Source organism: Chrysochloris asiatica, unplaced genomic scaffold, assembly GCF_000296735.1.
Source record: "Chrysochloris asiatica unplaced genomic scaffold, ChrAsi1.0 scaffold00112, whole genome shotgun sequence".
In the NCBI taxonomy this organism is placed as follows: domain Eukaryota; kingdom Metazoa; phylum Chordata; class Mammalia; order Afrosoricida; family Chrysochloridae; genus Chrysochloris; species Chrysochloris asiatica.
In genome coordinates this window covers 5,780,830-5,801,815 of record NW_006408630.1, presented here as the reverse complement: position 1 = coordinate 5,801,815, position 20,986 = coordinate 5,780,830, and the positions used below count along the sequence as shown (strand labels likewise).

The following is a 20,986-nucleotide window of genomic DNA, read 5'->3' as shown; positions in this document are numbered from 1 at the left end:
ATTCAATTTCAAATTATTTGCTAGAAAAGCTTTCTTGAAATAATTTGCCAAAAGTACTGATACTCCAAATTTATACACAATTAAAAAACTGATTTTATTACCTTCTTTAAGTGGTGGTGGTGGTGGTTATGTGCCGTGGAGTCGGAACCGACTCATAGCGACCCTGTACAGGGTTTCTGAGGCTGTAAATCTTTACGGGAGCAGAACGCCTCATCTTTCTTCCGCAGAACAGCTGGTAGTTTCGAATTGCTGACCTTAAGGTTCGCAGCCCGATTCGTAACCACTACGCTACCAGAGCTCCTCACCTTCTCTAAGTACTATGTCTTAACCAATGTAGATCAGCAGAAAAAGACATCCTTAAATGGCTGTATTTAATATCTTAAAATATGCACTCACAATAGTATGATACAACGCATATTGCCAAGGGTTAGCATAAGATATAAGCAAATACAGGATGTACATATGTTGTTGTTGTTGTTCTGTGCTGTGGAGTCGGCTCTGATTCATAGCAACCCTGTATAGGGTTTCATATATTTTGTATATATTATCTGGGAGAAAAATGAAGCACTCTGCGCCACGAAGATTTTAAACCTTGGAAAAACTGTACTGTGTTGCTATGAGTTGAAAATGACACAATCGCACGCAACAACAACAAATACATTTTAGTTCATTTAATCTTCAGAAAAACCCCGCGTTGTAAATATATTATTATTCTCCCCATTTTACAGCTAAGGAAATGTCCTTTGTTCACTTCTTAGTCTTCTATAATCTTGATTTTGATATACCACTTTGCCATAATGATTTTGCTAAATTCTTCAATGACTTCCTCATTAACCAAAAACATTTTCAATACACTCAATCTAGTACGACTTTTGATACTGTTGACCATCTCAAAGCCTTTTGGCCTTTGTTTTGGTGAAACTACATTTCTCCTTTTTCTCAGGCCTCTTGTCAACCCTTTCTATACTTGCTCTCCACAGGGTTTTATCTTGCCTTTCATTCCTCCTCCAAGAAATTACTTTGATGAACTCTTTGGAAGTCTTGATTTTACTGCCACTTTTCCACATATCACTCCCAATCATTTGTACTTTGTTTGAACTTCTTCTTTACTACTGATTTCAGTTGTTTCTGCCAAACAATTTGTCTTGATATTTCATATAATTCTTTTGTGCTGTTGAAGAAACTGCTTAAGAAACAGTAACTTCTTGTTGTCATCTTTAGTCCTACTTTTCTCTTACATCACCATGGGCCTAAATTCTGCCCATTCTTCAATATTCTCCTCAGACTCAAGATTCAACAGCCTTTCTTATTGCTCACCATCAGAAATCATCAATTATTCCTTCACAAGTGTGTTGTTCTCACCTTCAGAGTTCTTACAATTATTTCCTTACTTGGTTAGTCATTACTCTCCTAGGTCATGAATCACAAGTTTTTATGCCCCTCAAACTAGTAACCCAGACTTTGAACATGATGTTGTAGTTGTAAGGTGCTATGGAGTTGATTCCGACTCATAAAAATCCTAACAGCAACAGAACAAAACACTGCTCCGCTCTCCTCACAATTTTTGTTACATTATTTAGTTACCCATGTTATGTCAAACCATCTAGATGGGGTCTTCCTCTGTTTAGTTGACCCTACAACTTTATCAAGCATGATGTCCTTCTACAGGGACTGATTGCTCCTGATAATATGGCCAAAGAATGAGAGATGAAATCCTACCATCTTGGCATCTAAGGAGCATTCTTGCTATGCTTCTTTCAAAACAAATTTGTTTGTCCTTCTGCTAGTTCATGGTACTTTTTAAACTTTTCTCCAACACCATAATTCAAATGTATAAATTATTCTATGGTCTTCCTTATTTATTGTCCAACTTTCATATGCATATGAGGCAATTGAAAGTATTTTGGCTTGTATCAGGCACATCTTAATCCTCAAATTGATATCTTTGCTCTTTAACATTTTAAAGAAGTCTTATATAGGTAGTTTGCCCAGTGCAATGTGTTCTTTGGTTTCTTGACTGCTCCTTGCATGAGTGTTGATTGTGGATTCAAGCAAAATGAAGTCTTTGACTACTTCTCCTCAACTGATCTTGTTGCTGTCATTTGCACTACATAAGCACAATTTTGCCTAATGGGCAATTTTAAGCTTAATATACAACATTAGTTCCAAGATTCTGCTGCAATTATTTTTTTTTCATTTGTTTGTTTTTTTAATGAAACGCCATCAATAAGCATCAATGCAAACTGGAAATTGTCCAGTTCGTTGCTTACTCAATGCATCATTCATGCTCATTATGGCTTATTCTTTCATTATGTAAGTTCTAGAGCTTCAAGTATGTCTTTCTATTCTGATTTACCAATATATATAGATATATTATTACTATCCAAGTTGCAGTAACTTATATATCTTGTAAGAAAAGGATGGTTTAAAGTTTTACAATTTAAATTAATCCTTCTTTTCAACATTCATTAAAAGATAAAAGCCCTTTTATTAGTATGCTTTGATTTTATGAGTATTTCCAAAAATTAGGTAGTTATTGGAATTTAAAATGTTTCATATTATGATTGCTATCTTAGAAACCTATTTATTTTCATTTTTAATTATAATAATTATAGACCTAGCTTTTATTTTGCAACGAACAAATCTCATCCCAAACAGGCTTCTTTTATCAGTGAGAAATTACTTAATTGTTTTTAAAGTACTTGGTGACAAATACTACTCATGTTCATTCCAAATAACGCACTATTAGTCATTATCTGGAAAATGGATGCTCTCCAGACATTTCAGTACCAATTAAGGACCAAATTAAACTGTTTATTCAAGGCAATAAAACATTTTACAACAAGACATTATAACCAGTGAAGTTCTATTAATGATAATTTAATATTAAGAACTGTATATTTTATAATGTTGTTAGGACAGCACTTTTGCCTAATGGACAATTTTACCTAACTCTTACCTATGGAATCTTTAACTGATTTATTTTTTTTGCATTGTAATTACTTAAAAAGTTAACATGCAAGGAAATAAATCAGTTCTCATAGTAAATGGTAGCATTATAATTAATGTTTGGTCAGCTGTGCTATTATAAACCTGGTCTGAAAAAGTCTTTTTACACTTAGCCATTAATGAGCCTAGTAGAGTCATATGTTGTTGTTGTTAAGTACTGTGGAGTCAGTTCCTACTCATAGCGACCCTGTACAGGGTTTCCGAGGCTGTAAATCTTTATGGGAGCAGAACGCCTCATCTTCCTCCCATGGAACCTCTGGTAGTTTCGAACTGACAACCTTGAGGTTAGCACCCGATTCGTAACCACTACGTTACCAGAGCTCCTTAGTAGAGTCATATAAGAACTGTAAATGAACAAAAAAACAACAAAAGTTCTTGGACTATACTTTAGTAGTTTTCTTCGGTGTATCACTGGAAAAAAAAAAGTTTTTAATTAAATATTGTTAATAGCACCATGTTTTTGTTGTCAAGTGCCCTCAAGTCAGTTCCAACTCATAGCTATCCTATATAAGGTTCCTAAGGATAGTCTTTTGGATTTGACCTGCCAACCTAGCAGTTAGCATTTTAGAGCTTATCCTACAGCACCACACCAGGACTAAATAGGAATATTGAAATGGTTTTAGACCTATCTCTATAGTCCATTTTTTTTTTTTAATCTGCTACATGGTGACCTCTACATTCTCTCATCACATTTTATTTTAATGATTATTTAACTACCTCCTTCCTCCTCTGAAAGGGCTGACTAGAGGACTGAGAAAAAGAATAAAGCCCTGGGAATGTGATTCCACCAAATCAAAGGTCAAAAGACTTTGAAATGGTCAACAGTATCAAAATCCATACAGGACTGAGCATAATGAAACTTTTTGGTTAATGAGGAATATTTTAACAAAATCATTTTGATAAAAGAGTCTATCAAACTCAAGATTCCTATCAGAAAGGTGGTTCAAGTCCACCAACTGCTCTGCTGTCTACTCTCATAGAAATTTACAGTCTCAGAAACTCTCTGGAGCAGTTCTACTCTCTCCTATAGGGTTGCTATGAGCCTGAATTTACTCAACAGCAGTGAATTAGATGTAGTTTTGCTCCATTGGACTGCTAACCACAAAGTCAGCAGTTCAAACGCACCAGAAGCTCTGAGGGAAAAAGATGAGGCTTTTTGCTCTGGTAAAGATTTACAGTCTTGGAAACCCTATACAGGGTCACTACAAGCCAGAATCAACTTGATGGCAGTGGGTTAATATAAATCTATTAAATGCATGAATAAAGAAATTACTTCTAGGATAAATTGACAGGCCAAGATGTTTGTGCAATATTATTTATATCACTAATTTAATTTTGTTTTACATCAGTTTATAAAAATAGCCAAATTAATGAACGAAAAGCAATTTAGATACATCTCCTTCTTCCTCACTGTTTTATGCAGTACTCTTACTTGTGAACATCAGTCCCAAATATTTCTGAGCATTGGGGAATAAAGGAAAAACAAAGAGTAAATGTATATATCATTATTAAAATTCAGAAAAATATACTAAAAAAAAACTTTGACCAAGAAAAAAGACAGAAATGCATTATATTTTCTACGGTTATAAAGATTCTCTTTAAAGTTAGCTTTTGACTGTGATTAATTTTAATAAATTATACATTTAATACTCAATTTAAAACATGGTTAATTGAAAAAAAATTAAACTTAAGGAAACATAAATATAGAAGATAATTTTTCAGTAAGATTTAGGAGAAAAAATATTAACATGAATGCATCAGAGTGTTTATTGTTATTGCTGTGATGTGCTATAGTTGGTTCTGAGAGAGGGTGTCCGAGAATTGCTAGCGGGTTCGATTGCATACCTTGTAGTTAGCAGTGCAGTGATTATACTACAGCACCACACCACTTGCTGCTAAGACAAATTGCCAAAAAATTAACACAATACAGATTTACTGCCTTACTCTTCTAGAGGTCAGAAGTCTAAAATCACTTTCACTAAGCTAAAGTCAAGGTTTCAGCAGAGCTGCTTCCTTCAGTAGACTGTAAAGAAAGAATCCATTTCCTTGATTTTTTCAGATCTTATAAACTACCTGCACTTTGGCTCTTAGTCCCTTCCTCACATGACACCAACATCTTATAAACTACCTGTACTTTGGCTCTTAGTCCCTTCCTCACATGACAGCAACATCTTCATTTTGTCTTCATGTTTTGTTTTTTTACTACTGATTCTGACACTGCTTCTTTCCTCTTATAATGAATGACCCTTATGATTACATTGGGCACACCTAGATATTCCAGAAAAATATCTTCCCATCTCAAAATCCTTAGTTAGTCATATCTACAAAGTTCGTTTAACCATTTATAGGTTCTGGGAATTGACATGTGAACATTTCTGAAAGACCATTATTTAGTCTGCAACAGGGAACAAACCTTGACCATAAATACTTTGAAAATAAATTAATACAAAATTATTTAAGGCATACTCATCTAAAATAAAAATATAAAATAATACAAGAAAAAACAAATGAATTTATCTATTATTATTTGATAATAAGCAAAAGCATACTAGAATGTTAACATCAAAACAAGAAAATGGCAAGACTAATAAACAAAGCCATTTTTTAATAACATGATTCTAAATCTATAGACATAAGGAGCTCTGGTAGCATAGTGGTTACGAATCGGGCTGTGAACATTAAGGTCAGCAGTTCAAAACTTCCAGCTGCTCCGCGCGAGAAAGATGAGGCTTTCTACTCCCGTAAAGATTTACACCCTCAGAAACCCTGTACAGGGTCGCTATGGGTCGGAACCGACTCGACGGCACTTAACAACAACAACAACAACAACAACAACAAATCTATAGACAGAAGCAAACATAAAAAATAAACTTGTTTTAAAACAACAAAAATGAGTATATATCAAGAACCAGAATTGGGCTTTTTAGCTGACATCAAGTATGAATGTATTTCCTTTAACCCAGGCACAATTGTGTTGCCCAGAAAGAGGTGAAACTATTATTAAAACAGGAAGTTGTGGAACAGAAAGGCACAGAAAAGCAGATAGGATCATAAATTTCAGTGCAATAATAATTCAATATAATTACAAATTATGTATGAACCAAGGGAAAATTAAATTGGGTAAATAAGCTTTTATTTCCATAGAAGAGATCTTATGTATTTCTGATGAAGGGATCTTACATACTTCTGATGGGGCAAAGTGACTGTGTGTAGATTATTATAATAAACCATCATGCCCACTTTCCCCTATGAGTGCAATATTTCCAGTTAAGAAAATCTAATTGATTTAATGTGCTGGACTGAAAGATCTTTTAAACCATAAGTTTAGCTGTACAAGCTCACCAACCACTCCTCGGAAACCCTATAAAGCTATGATTTGGATTGATTCAATGGCACTTAACAACAACTGATTTAAGTCAAGGATAGAAATTTAATGGAAAACCAAACTAGAAGACACCTGGCCTCTAATTATTTTTCTCATAGTTTGAAATATTTTTATTTCAGATGTCACAAGCAGTAGCATTTAAGCTGCTAAACTATAAAGATAAATTAGAAGTGACTGTTTGAGCAACTTCAAATTAGGACACTTACATTCATTTGATAATTTCAGTGATACTACTACTAATGTCTATAAATATCACTTAAAGTATAAATAACAACTTACAAAAAATGTAAGCCAGAATACAAATGAGTACAAATGAGATATGAGAAAAAAGAACCATAAAACTATAAAATGAGACTAGAAAACAAGCTGAAGGAGTGTATACCTACAGAGATGTAAAGAAGCTTATAGAATATGAAAATGCATGAAATTTTCCTCAACTGAACAATTATGGTTTATGAAAAATATGAGGTATCTTTTAAATTAGGTAGCAATAGTTAGCAAGAAGTCCCCATCAGTGCTGTAGGATAAATACTGACCTGCTAAGCATAAGATGGGCAGTTCAAGCTCACCAGTTGCTTTGTAGGAGAAAGATGAGGCTTTCTGTTCTCTATAAAGATTTCTAGCCTCAGAAACCCTATCCAGCGTCACGAAGGCCAGAGTCAGACTGCGGAAGAGACCATCAATTACTCATATGCAAATTCAAACTGAAGCTGAAAAAAAGAAAACAAATCCACGGGAAACAAAATATGACCTTGAGGATATCCCATCAGAATTTAGAGATCATCTGAAGAACAGATTTGATACATTAACCACTAAAGACCAAAGACCAAAGACCAAAAGAGTTGTGGAATGACATCAAGAACATCATAAATAAAGAAAGCAAAAAGTAATTAAGAAGACAAGAAAGAAGGAAAAGGTCAAAATGGATGTCAGAACAGACACTGAAACTTGCTTCCAGCATACAGATGCTAAAGCAAATGGAAGAAATGAGGATCTACAAGAGCTGAAGAGAAAATTTCAAAGATCAGCTCAAGAAGACAAAGTCAATTACTACAACAAAATGTGCAAAGATCTAGAATCAGAAAACCCAAAAGAAAGAACAAATTCAGCATTTCTCAAGCTGGGGGAACTGAAGTAAAAATTCAAGCCTCGACTTTTGTTATTGAAAGATTCCTGGGAAAATTATTGAATGATGCAGAAAGCATCAAGAGAAGATGGAAGGAATACACAGAGTCACTGTACCAAAAGGAAATGGTTGATGTTCAGGAAATGGTTGCTGTTCAAACATTTCAAGAGGTAGCTTATGATCAAGAGCCAATGACACCGAACGAAGAAGTCAAAGGTGCATTGAAGGAATTGGCAAAGAACAAGGCACCAGGAATTGATGGAATAAAAATTGAAACCTTTCAAGAAAGTGAGGTGGCACAGGAGGCACTCACTCATCTCTGCCAAGAAATTTGGAAGACAACTATCTGACCGACTGATTGGAAGAGATCAATATTTGTGCCCATTCCAAAGAGAGGTGACCCAACGAAATGTGGAAATCATCAGACAATCTCTTTGATATCTCAAGCGAGTAAAGTTTTGCTAAAGGTAATACAGAAATGGCTATAATCATACATAGACAGAGAACTTCCAGAGGTTCAACTTGGATTTAGAAGAAGCCGTGGAACGAGGGATATCATTGCTGATATCTGATGGATCTTGGCTGAAAGCAGAGAATATCAGAGAGATGTTTACCTGTGCCTTATTGACTACACAAAGGCTTTCAATTGTATGGATCATGACAAGCTATGGACAACATTGTGAAATATGAGTATTCAGGAACACTTAATTGTGCTCATGAGGAATCTGTACCTGGACCAAGAAGCAGTTGTTTGAATAGAACATGGGAACACTGAATGCTTTAAAATTAAGAAAGATGTGCGACAGGGGTGTACTCTTTCACCATACTTATTCAACCTGTATGCTGAATAAATAATCCGAGAAACTGGGTTATATGAAGAATACTGTGGCATCAGGATTGGAGGAAGACTCATTAACAAACTGCAATATGCAGATGATACAACCTTGCTTGCTGAAAGTGAAGAGGACTTAAAACATTTACTGATGAAGATCAAAGAGCACAGCCTTCCATTCGGATTACATCTCAATGTCAAGAAAACAAAACCCCTCACCAATGAACCAATAAGCAACATTCTTATCAATGGAGAAAAGATAGAAGTTGACAAGAACTTCATTCTTGTTGGATCAACTATCAACACTCACTGAAGCACTAGTTAAGAAATCAACTGACATAAAGCATTAGGCAAATCTGCTGCACAGGAACTTTTTAAAGTGTTGAAGAGCAAAGATGTCAGCTTGAGGACTAAGGGATGCCTGACCCAAGCCATGTATTTTCAATGTATACCTCATATGCATGTGAAAGCTGGACAGTGAATAAGGAAGACTGTAGAAGAATTGATGCTTTTGAGTTATGGTGTTGGAGGGGAATATTGAAAGTACCATGGGCTGCCAAAAGAACCAATAGATCCGTTTTGGAAGAAGTGCTGCCAGAGTGCTCCTTGGAGGCCAGCTGGCCAAATTTCGTCCCTCATACTTCAGGCTTATTGTCAGGAGGGACCAGTCACTGGAAGATGATATCCTGTTTGGTAAGGTGGAGGGTCAGAGAAAATGAGGAAGACCCCCAATGAGATGGATTGGCCAAGTGGCAACATCAATGGACTCAAGCATGGAAACAGTAGTGAGGTTGTCCCAGGATCTGGCAGTTTTTCATTCTGCTGTGCATAAGGTCTCTATGGGTCGGTACTGACTCAATGGCACCTAACAACAACATGAGTCATAAAAAACTTAATAGTAGTGAATGAGTTTGAGCAATAGTTATCATCTAAAACCAAAACAAAACAAAAGGAATGTTTATCAAGTAGAATTGGTTTAAGTGTTCTGACAACAATATTAATGTCAATGCATGTGATTTCTTTTGAATTACATTTGATAAACACCTTTTTACACTGGGGAACAATTGTCCTCTACTGAAATCCCTCTCTATCTGTTTGCAATTTGACTTCTAGCTAGTTAAGTCACATCTGCTCCCTGACTGTATGTTCAATTTTGTGCTTTCTGGAATATGCAACTGCCAGCTTAGAGGTCTGAACTATAAAGAAAAGTTTTGAGCTATATTATTGTATCTTCCTCAATTTTTGGACTTCCATTATTCCAGCAGAAACCTGTAAGAAAAATTTCCAGAAGCTCATAATAACCCACAATTTGCTACTAGTAAACTTTTACATGTTTCATTTTCTTTAACAATAAATTTCTATTATGAAATAGTTCATATTAGATATCATATTAAACTGAAACACATGATAATGAATGAATTACCATCACTGAATAATTACAATGGTCAACTGGATTCCAACTCATAGTAACCTTGTAAGACAGGGTAGAACTGCCCCTTATTGTTCCTTAGGCTATACTGTTTAAGGGAGCCGATAGCCAGTTTTTTTCTTCTAGGGAGTCACCGGGGGATCCGAACCACTGAGGTGATGCTATCTGTAATAGGTTCTGCTTCTCCTAACTATTAAGAAACAAAGAATTAGAGCATTTGTCTTTGAAAAATAATTAACAAATGAGTGAAATTTGACAGCCTAAAAAGACATGACAATAAAAGTCTGCTTCAGACTTCCGGCAAGTTGGCAGACCAGGCAGACGAACTACACAGACCCTCTACAACAAAAACATGAAAGAGCAAATGAAATAGACACAGATTCAAATCCTGAAAACCTGAATTTCAGAGTAAAGGATAGAGAAGTAGATTGAGTGTTGATTGGGGGAAGAAGCTGAGCAAAGACAGCTAGAGAGGGAGACTGACTGGTAGGTAAACAATCAAACAGACATATTGTGAGAAGCTTTGGCCACAAGCAGGCCTGGCAGAGCAAATTTACACAGGCAGTTAGAGCTTAAGGACATGCCAACATACAATCATTGATTTAATACAACAACCCCAGAGTTCACTGGAGACAACAGAAAATTTTAGCTCATATGAAGAAACAAGAAAGAATGGCTCAAATAAATGACCAGAATGCAGAACCAGAAAACATTTCTGAGGAAGAAAAGGTAATGAAATTGACGTAAAAAGAATTCAAAAGGACGACATTTAGGTACTTTCAAAGGATTGACAGAAAGTTTGAGGAACATAAGAAGAAAACAGAAAAGGCTTTAGAGGAATTCAGAAAAGCGCTACAAGAACAAACTGACAAAACAAATGAATATTTTGAAACAATACAAAACCTGAAACTAGAAACCAAGAAGATTAATACTAAGATTTCAGAAATGCACATTACATTGAAAGGACAAAGGAGTAGATTTGAAGCAATAGAATCCCAAATTTGTGAGCTTGAAGAAAAATCTCTCAACATTAGTATGATTGAAAAACAATCAGAAAATGTACTAAAATTTTTTTGAAGAAAGCATCAAGAGTTATGTTGGACATCATAAAAAGGAACAAATTATGGATGATCAGAATTCCAGAACAGGAAGAAGACAAGAAAAAGCACAGAGAAAATTGTTGAAGACTTGTTGGGGAGGAAAAAAATTCCTTAATGTCATGAAATACAGGAAGATAAGTATACAGGAAGCTGAACAAACCCCCAGCAGAATAGATTCCAAAAGAAAATTACCTATTTTTTCATTGATGATCTTCATAATTTTAGGATTCACATTTAGATCTTTAATCCATGTTGAGTTCATTTTTTGCATGGCACTACAGGATCAGCACTGAACTTGGAATCACAAGATCAGCTATTCAAACCAACAGCTCCTCAGAAACCCAGTTCAGGGTTGATGAGTTGGAACCCATGGGACAGCAATTAAGAACAATGACAACTACTTAACTAGGAAATGTGCATGACCTCTATTTGATTGAAGGGGGAAAAATAGAGCCTTGCATTGTTATTAAATGACATTGAGTCGGTTCTGAATAATATTGACCCTATATAGGTTTTCTGAGGAGTGGTTGGTGGGCTTGAACACCTAACCTTTTGGTACCAAAGCAATGCTTATCCTACAGTGGAATACCAGCCTTACATTGTTGTTGTTGTTAAGTGCCATTGAGTTGATTCCAATTTATAGTGACCCTGTATTGGATTTCCGAGGAGTGGCTGATGAGCTTGAACTGTTGACCTTGTGGTTTAAACTGACCTTTCAGTCCAGCATATTTATCCTCAGAGTCACACCAGGACTCCATTACATGAGTTGACCCCAAACTCTCTCGGACTGAGATATAGAGCTTTGAGCTCAAGATAAAGAATGAGGATGTTTGCATCTTGATAGTGCTATTTTTGGATTACTGTAGTGATGATAAAAAAAATAAAATAATAGGGTACAGAGAGGAGTATAGAAATGTCCTAGATTCCCTTCAAGTTTCACCTTGAGAAAATGACATCTCTTACCCCATTAAAGTGAAGTTCTTAGAGAATAAATATATTTTCAATTAATTATAGCCTTAATGTCACAATGATTAAGCAGTACTCTACTAACCAAAGGTTAGTTTTTCAATCCAACTAGAGGCTCAAAAGACCTGTCAATATGCTTCTGTAAAGATTAAAAAAGCAAAAAATAAAATCCCCTGAAACCTAAACCCACCACCATTAAGTTGATTCTGACTCATAGTGACCCTTTACAGAGTTTCCAAAACTGTAAATCATTATGGAAGCAGACAAGGTCATGTTTCTCTCAAGTATTGGCAAGTGGGTTTGAACCACTGACCTTTCAGTTAGAAGTCTAGTGCTTATACTACAGTGCCACCATAACTTAGGAAATCCTGTGGGGCAGTTGTACTCTATGATCACTATGAATTAGAATCAACTTGATCTCATGTAAAAGCAACACATTTATCTCTGGTGATATATGGTTGTGTATATATGCTAAGGATCAGTTACTAACTGAAAATGTTCATAGTTGGAATCCACTCAAAGGTGTAATATGTTTTGAAAAGATCACAACCTTGAAAGTCTTATGGAATGGTTCTATTCTGTGCACATAGGTAACTATGAGTTAGAATCTACCAATGGCAATTAACCACAATACAGGTACTTCAAAGCAGTCTTCTAGTACAGAAATGTCATTTGGGTGAGTTAAGCAGTCATTGGAAGTGAACTTCGTACTTGATCTTAAAATCTCCTTTTAGATAATTCATTTTAAAAATCTGCATATTAGGAAAAAGTGTCAGGCACTATATACATGTTTATATACATACATTCTGTGATACATAAATGGCAGAGCCTTAATTGCTGAAAGCAAAGAGGACTTGAAGCACTTTCTCATGGAGAGCAAAAACTACAGCTTTCAGTGCAGATTGCACATCAACATAAAAAAAGAAAACAACAATCCTCACAACCAGTCTAATAAGCAATATCATGATAAAGAGATAAAAGTTTGAATTTATCAAGGATTTCATTTTATGTGGATCCACAATGAACATCCATTGAAGCAGCACTTAACAAATCAAATTACATACTGCATTGGTCAAATCTGCTGCAAAAGACCTCTTTAAAGTGTTAAAAAGCAAAGATGCCACTTAGAGGACTAAGGTGCACCTGATTCAAGCCATGATGTTTTCATCCACCTCATATGCATGTGAGAATTGGACAATGAGTAAGGAAGACCAAAGAAGAATTGATGCATTTGAATTATGGTGTTGTTGAAGAATATTAAATGTGTCAGGTACTTCAAGAAAAATGATAAATCTGTTATGTAAGAAGTACAAATAGAATAATGTTCCTTACTAGCAAGGATGCCAAAATTTCATATCACATCCTTTAGTTATCAGGAGAGACCAGTCCCTGGAGAAGGACATCATGACTGGTAAAGTAGAAAAGCAGCAGAAAAGAAGACTCTCAAGGAGACTGATTGAGACCGTGGTTGCAACAATAGGTCCCAAGCATAACAATGTATTTCTGAGGATAGCAAAAGATCAGGCAGTGTTCCATTCTGTTGTACCCAAAGTTGCTATGGGTCAAAACTGACTTGCCAATACCTAACAACACACATGCATACATGTATATAATAAAAATTAAACCTCAATGAGTTAATTGCAACTCACATAAATGCCTATGTATAAATACATAAAATAACATCCGTATCACAATTTAGATGTAAAGAAACCTGTCATAAATTAAATATACTACAGAGTTGCATTTATAAATACACTACTATGTTGCTAAAATGAGGCTTTCTGCTCCCATAAAGATTTACAGCCTTGGAAACCCTATTCAGGGTCACTTTGAGTCGGAACCGACTGCACGGCACACCACCACCATCACCACCATGTTGCTAATAGAAATAAAGAAGCAAATATTCTAAGTCATTCTTTTTCTGTTGTTGTTAAATGCTGGTGAGTCAGTTCCAACTAATAGCAACCCTACATAGGAGCAATGGTTAAGTTTGAACAGCTGACATTGTGGCTAGAAGTCTAATGCTTATCCTATAGTTGTTGTTGTTGTTAAGTGACATCGAGTTGGTTTCAACCCATAACGACCCTGTATAGCATTTTCAAGGAGGACCTAGTGAGCTTGAACCACCGACCTTGTAGTTCAAATGAGTTTGCAGTCTGGCACAGTGTCACACCAGGACTCCTATCCTATAATACCACATCTAAAATAAGTTCTGAGAAATTATACTGTGCTACAATTATTACTAGGTTTGAAATCCAAATTCAGCATATGGTATGTCAATCTAATGTTGTAAAACATCTAAGAACGAGTAGATGTTATTGCATGTCTTTTGAGAAGCTGAGAAAGATAATTAGATGACAGATCACTCAAGTAATACAACCTTATAAGGTATATAGTCTGAAACGTAGGAGCATAGTTCTACTCTGAAACATATGATGCCATCATGTGTCTGAGTCAATTTATGGCACCTACTCATGGCAACTGGGAATACTGATGTTTTAAAGGCAGCTTTTTCCATAGACTTCTACTACTTTTACAAGCTTTTCTTTTCCATTCTTTTCAAGATTGGACTCTACTTGTCACTCCTTCCTATACCTTTCGCTTTCCTTTCTCCTCCCTTTGCTTTAAATACATAATACTTACAGAGGTTTCTGTTGCTTTGTTTTATTAAAATCAGTTTTCCTCTTTGTTTTTTACAGTTCTCTGCCCTTTATATCACAAAATTAGCATAACATAGAAAACAAAAAAATCTCCTCAGGAAACTGGAAGAAGGAAAAACATGAATACTTAAATGTTTTTGAATGTTCATACATATAAACATATTAGGAAAAACTGTTGCATAAAAGTCTTTATTATATACACTTTCCCCAGGTTATATATAATTAGATGCCTGGGGTTAATTCTTCTAAATTTGCAAGCTTTAACGCAACATTAAGATTAAATGTGAATTGAAAATTTACATTCACAGTGGAAATCTTTGATTTAACAAAATCTTAGAATTTAGGTATTTTATACTTAGAGAGAACATGAGTTTTCCTTAGAGTTAATTCTTACTTTTCAATTTTAATGTTATTTCTACTATGCTGTCATCAAATTTTGATATCTGAAAATATTAAATTAATTATAATCTTACCATTGTTGTCTCTTGAATGGATCCAAAACTGTTAATAAAAATGTTGACTACAACATCAACTGGAATGCCTAAAAATTAAAATTTAAGAATATATTTAGTAACTATAAAAATAATAGAAATAATTTTCATATTTCTATGATTAATGCTTTCAATTTGATATTCTTTCCCATGGATACATTGAATATAAAATTATAAATCTATGGTCTCAGTATGCCATGCTTATAATTGCTATTGGCATATTTCTAAATTGGGACCATAATATAAATTTAAAATAAATTACGTTGCATTTTTTACTTTATTAAAAATACTCCTTAAATTCTAGATAACTGGGAATATTATGTTTACCTTTGTAAAAAGGTTAGATAACGCTGATGCATTTACTTATTTCTACCTTTATAAGACAATATAGTTATTCTTCAAGGAAAATATGCTTTAAACATGTTTCTTCTCTCTTGCATTTTTCTAATCACACTTCAAATTTTTCCTTTCTTAGTAAATCTGTATTCAATAAATGTTACTTAACATTACTCTAGGCCATTATATCTTGATTTTGGATTAATGAAATTGCAAAGTTAGTCAAACATGTAACAGGATCATTATAAAGATTTTACCTGACCTGTTGGAGAATAATTTGAAAGTTCATAGAGTGAGAACTAATGTATAATGTTGCAAATGTCTTTCTTTTTTTAATTCTTTGTGGGCTGCTGGTTGGGCAACAAAGGGAAAAATGTGAAGTTAGCCTTTTAGCCACATAACCACTGACTGATGAAAAACAGGTGGTGATTCAATATTTGGTAGGCATGTGACAACCCAGACCATGACTGTTGTTGAAAGTAACTGAATAGGTTCTGGTAATGAACAAAAACCCCTGTTTTTACAACATAGTTGTATAACTTTAGTTGACTAGAAGCAGCTGCAGACCTTTTTTGTCTGTAAAAGAAAAAAAAAATTCAAGTCTGTTAATCTGATATACATTAATACCTGTCTTTTAACCATGCAACAGGGATTACAGTTTTCCAAAGCAGAGTTTTCATATAGCTTTTTTTTAACTCATCAAGAAGGGGGTGAGGGGGGTGGTCTATGCAATCTGCTCACGTCTTTTATTTTACTGCAAGTATGGTTTTGGTTCTTGAAGGTAATATTTTGTTGGAGCAGAAACAATCTGTGTTATAGAAAACATAGTCATTTTTATTCACAAAGTTAACATGCTTTTTTAAACCATATGGCCGTCTCTATTCAGCAAGAGAGGGGAAGTAGGGGGAAATTTTTGTCAATATGAAATACTAACACAAAGTGAAAAAGATTCTAAGAACATGTACAATTGTCCTTTATCCCAAAATGAGTAAATGACTGTTAGGCTGCAAATGATAACTTTGTGTCAGTGAATAAAAGCCAGATCTATATACAGAATCTACATTTTAAACCATTAAACTTAAGGATTTCTGTACTGAGAATACTCATTACAGAGATTAAACTATTAATTCATAGTAGATCTTTTTATTTATTTATTTTTTTAAACTGGGAACTATACAAAATTGTTAAATTAATATTTTATCATTGAATATTTGTGGTATTAAATTGAACTAAAGAATATTATAATATGCTTACACATTAATTTGAAATCCTACTTCTCATTTATTTTTGTTTATAATATCACCGAGAAATGGTTTTATACAGATAAAATTAATTTTTAAACTTCAATGAATGAAGATATTTGAGGGAACCAAAAAACGAACCTTTGAAATTTGGTCTTATCCTAGGGTCATAACTAACCAATAGGCGATTCAAGATATTGCTAGTGGAGTTGGCAGGTACTCGCGCCAGGTCCTCTGCTGACTGCTGACTATAAGAAAAAAGAAAAACCTGCTAAGTATTTAGAAAATAAATGAATCATTTCCATTCTTAGAAAAGACTATATGTTTTAAGACAAAAGTCAAGAGGACTTTTCCAAATGAAATCAAATAATAAATAGTAGACATAGTCCTACACCCAGAAGATATTTACATAAAAAAACAAAAAATAGTATTTTCACATGGAATGTTACCAGATGCACGCATGAAGTACTGTCCTAAAGACTCTACATTGCTTTCCTTAAAACAAAATTAAGGCGACATTTTGCTTGTCTGAAGCAGTGTAAAATTGAAAATTCGGATAAGCAGACATGCAGACAAGAGCAAAGATCATTATTTGAATAGTGTGCAATATTAACCTAATGCCTAAATGAAAAGTGTGTGAATGCTAAATGATGTAGCCAAAGACATAGTCTAAGAATTCATAGAACAATTATTTGATATTTATAAAATGATATTTCCCCCCAAGAAACATACCATGTATGGTCTCTTCAATAAGAAAAAAATCCTAAACAAATGGACAAACCAACAACAAAGGGCATAAAAGGTAAAGCAAGTATCACCTATCAGATCAATTAAACAAGTAAAATATAATAAAAATAAATGTAAAAACCTATCTTTTCCTTTTTTAGTATATACAAGCAGGCATCTAAAGTTCATGGAAAAATTCCACTACATTTTATTTTAATTTTTCCACACACTTTTTGAAGCTACCTTGTATTTGTTATCACTTTTTATAAACAAGAAGGAAATCTGCCATTTTTCATTTTATTTACTTTGAATAATGAATCTTGACTAAGTTGGTAATTTTATAAAAGGCACTGATTTGAAAGCATATTGAATACGTTGTCTTTTGTTTATTTGCTTTGGTTTAGTTTGCTTTACCATGAATAAAATAATATTCATCATTAATTAACAATTACATGGAAGAATAAGATCATAGTTAAGCATCTAGTATGAGTACTATCTAGTCAATATCAATGTCACAAAAGTTTCAGTTTCATAAATTATATTTATTGTACATACAGAAAATATAGATGCAACAGGTTTAGATTCCTGATGATCTCACAACTCTTTTATCTATCAGGCAATCTCTTCTGAGATAACTATCAGACAAACTGTATGAGACAGTTGTAGGTGAGGTATGGCAGATAGTAAGAAGTTCATGAAAATACTCTGAATCCGTACTGAAAGCCCTTTCAAACTGAAATCAATCAAAGTATGAAACATGAGAGAATAAAATGAAAATCAGTTAGTTGAACCTTCCAAAGGTGCAGATTATATAGATTTTTTTTTTTTTTTTTTTTTACAATGCTTTTTGTGATGTTAGCAGCTCTAAATATCACAGCTGCAGGGACTTTGGGGACTGGTAAGGAGCTTTTCCATATCTTGCAGGTGAAATTGTAACCTCATTAGTGCCAATTGTGATCCCTTTTGAAAAGATGAAAATCACTAAGAAGAATGAGGGTAAGTGGGAAAATTGATTATTAGGATGCAAATTAGTGTTCACAGCTATCTACAAATTTCCTCACTCAAGTAAAGAAAACAGAACTGATTAATTTCAAAATACACTTTCTTGGATCAATTAATCATTCCTATTATTGTGTCTCTTGACATAAAAACATTTACAAGTATATTCCTCCCATGCAACAAAATGACAACCTAATGACACTAGTTTTTGTCATTTAAAAATTTCCAGTCTGATTTCTCTCTTCTACCTCTGAGCTGTATGTGTCAATCAAACCTGTTTTTAAACCATGACACTACTATTAATTTTTGATGAGACCTTCATCCACTAGTTCAGAATTAGTCACCCCTTCTGGAACCTTCTAACTTTCACTCTTTATGCTTTTATTCTAAACCCAAGCTATCTTTTAACATTTGTTTTAAAGTTCATCTTCTGCCAAAAATCTTGTCTCAAACAACCCACCTTACTCTAATTAACACAAATTGATAAATGTACTGTTTGGCTCTGTTTTTGGTTTTGTTGTTGTTTTTAGCCTTTCTAGATCTATGTATATATTTCAAACAAACTGAATGCAGATGATAAGATTCTTGAGGAAATATCTTCAGTGCTTCTGCAGTTCGCAGTAACAGGTTGTCTATTATTAACTACATGTTCAAGCACTTTCCATTTGCCTGCTTGGATCCACCATCAACACTCATGGAAGTAGCAGTCAAGAAATCAAACGACATATTGCATTACGCAAATCTGCGGCACAAGACCTCTTTAAAGTGTTCAAGAGCAACGATGTCAATTTCAAGACTAAGGTGCACCTGACCCAAGCCATGGAATGTTCAGTAGCCTCATATGCATGCAAAAGTTGGACAGTGAATAAGGAAGACTGTAAAAGAATTGATGCATTTGAGTTATAGTGCTGGAGGAGAATATTAAAATTACCATGGAAAGCCAAAAGAACAAACAAATCTGTGTTGTACAGCCAGAGTGTTCCTTGATAGCCAGGATGGCCAGATTTTATCTGTCATACTTGGACATGTTTTCAGGAGGGACCAGTCCCTGGAGAAGGACATCATGCTAGATAAAGTGGATGGAAAACAAAAAAGAGGGAGATTCCCAATGAGATGGATTGGCACAATGGCAGCAACAATGGGCTTAAGGGTAGCATGAATTATGGGGATGGCGCAGTACCAGAAGATGTTTCATTCTGTTCTACACAGAGTCACTATGGGTCAAAACTGATTCAATGGCATCTCACAACAACATGTGGTTACAGTCCCATTCATTGTTTCCAAAGAAAAAAGACCAATATTTCCTGATGTTGCGAGGGGTTTCTATTGTTGCTTTCCTTAGAATTTTCTCATAATTGTCAAGGAAGAAGAAAATATCATAATCGTTGTTAGGTGCCATCGAGTCAGATCCAATTCATAACTGAATACCACACTGCCCAGTGGTACCCCATCCTCACAATTGTTATGTTTGAGCCCATTGTTGCTAGTACTGTGTCAATCCATCTTATCGGGATCTTCCTCATTTTCACGGATCCTCTACTTCCTTTAGCATGATGTACTTCTCCAAGGACTGATCCCTCTTGATTAACATGTTCAAAGTATGAGAGACAAAGCTTTCCATCTTAGCTTCTAAGGACTATTCTAGCTGCACTACATCTAAGACAAACAGGTTTTTTTCTGGAAGTCTATGGTGCTTTTAATAATCTTCTTAAACACCATAATTTAAATGAACCAATTCTTCTACTGTCTTCCTTATTTACTTGCATGTAATATTAATGACATTGTCTGAAGATTTCTACATTCTATTGGAACACCTCTCTTTGAAATGGGTACAGATATGAATCTCTTCCAATCAGTTGGTCAGACAGCTGTCTTCCAATTTCGTCATTCTGTCCATAAAATTCTTCAATAGAGTAAGTCAAGGCTTGAATTTATCATTCAGTGCTTTCAGCTTAAGAAATGCTGAGCATGTTCTTCCCTTATGGTTTTCTAACTTCAGGTCTTTACACATTTCTTTATAATAATTGCTTTATTTTCTTGAGACGCCCTTTGAAATTTTCTGTTCTACTCTTTTACTTCCTATTTCTTCCATTCACTTTAGCTTCTCTACGGTAAAGAGAAAAATGTCCTTCTGACATCCATTATTGTCTTATCTTTCTTTCTTGTAGTTCCAGTTATCTTTTGCTTTTTTCCTTTATAATGTTCTTGATATGATCCCACAATTATTCAGATATTCTATCACTAGTGTCCAATGCATCAAATCTATTCTTGAGATAGCCTCTAAATTCAGATGAAATTAATTGAAGTTTATATATTATTTCTCTTGGACTTTATTTAATTTTTGTCAGCTTTAGCCTGAAATTGCTAATGGGCAGTTGGTAGGCTGCTTCACATTTCTGCATTGGCTTTTATTTGGTTCCCAATAGGAGCTTCTCCACCATCTTTTCTCACAGATTAAGTCAATTTGATTCCTATGCATTCCATCAGATGAGGTCCATGAGAATAGTCATCTTTTATGTTATTTAAAAATGATATTTGCAATGAATAAGTCATTGGTCTTCGAGAATGCTATCATGCTTTCTCAAACATCATTCTATCACCAAAGCCATATTTTCCAACTACTGATCCTGATCCTTCCTCTTACTTTCCAACCTTTACATTGCAATCACCAGTAATTACCAATACA

General features: G+C 34.5%; 1 protein-coding gene across 1 annotated transcript in view; it reads right to left on the bottom strand.

The window, feature by feature from the left end:
- The window catches only part of GLRB (glycine receptor, beta), a 166,631-nt gene that overhangs the window by 49,489 nt on the left and 96,156 nt on the right, over positions 1-20,986 (bottom strand). Inside the window, exons 3-4 of the mRNA XM_006867914.1 lie at positions 16,717-16,823; positions 14,981-15,048 (exon numbers count right to left, since the gene is read on the bottom strand). Coding sequence (XP_006867976.1) covers positions 14,981-15,048; positions 16,717-16,823 — 175 coding nt within the window. The remainder of the gene's footprint in view (positions 1-14,980; positions 15,049-16,716; positions 16,824-20,986) is intronic.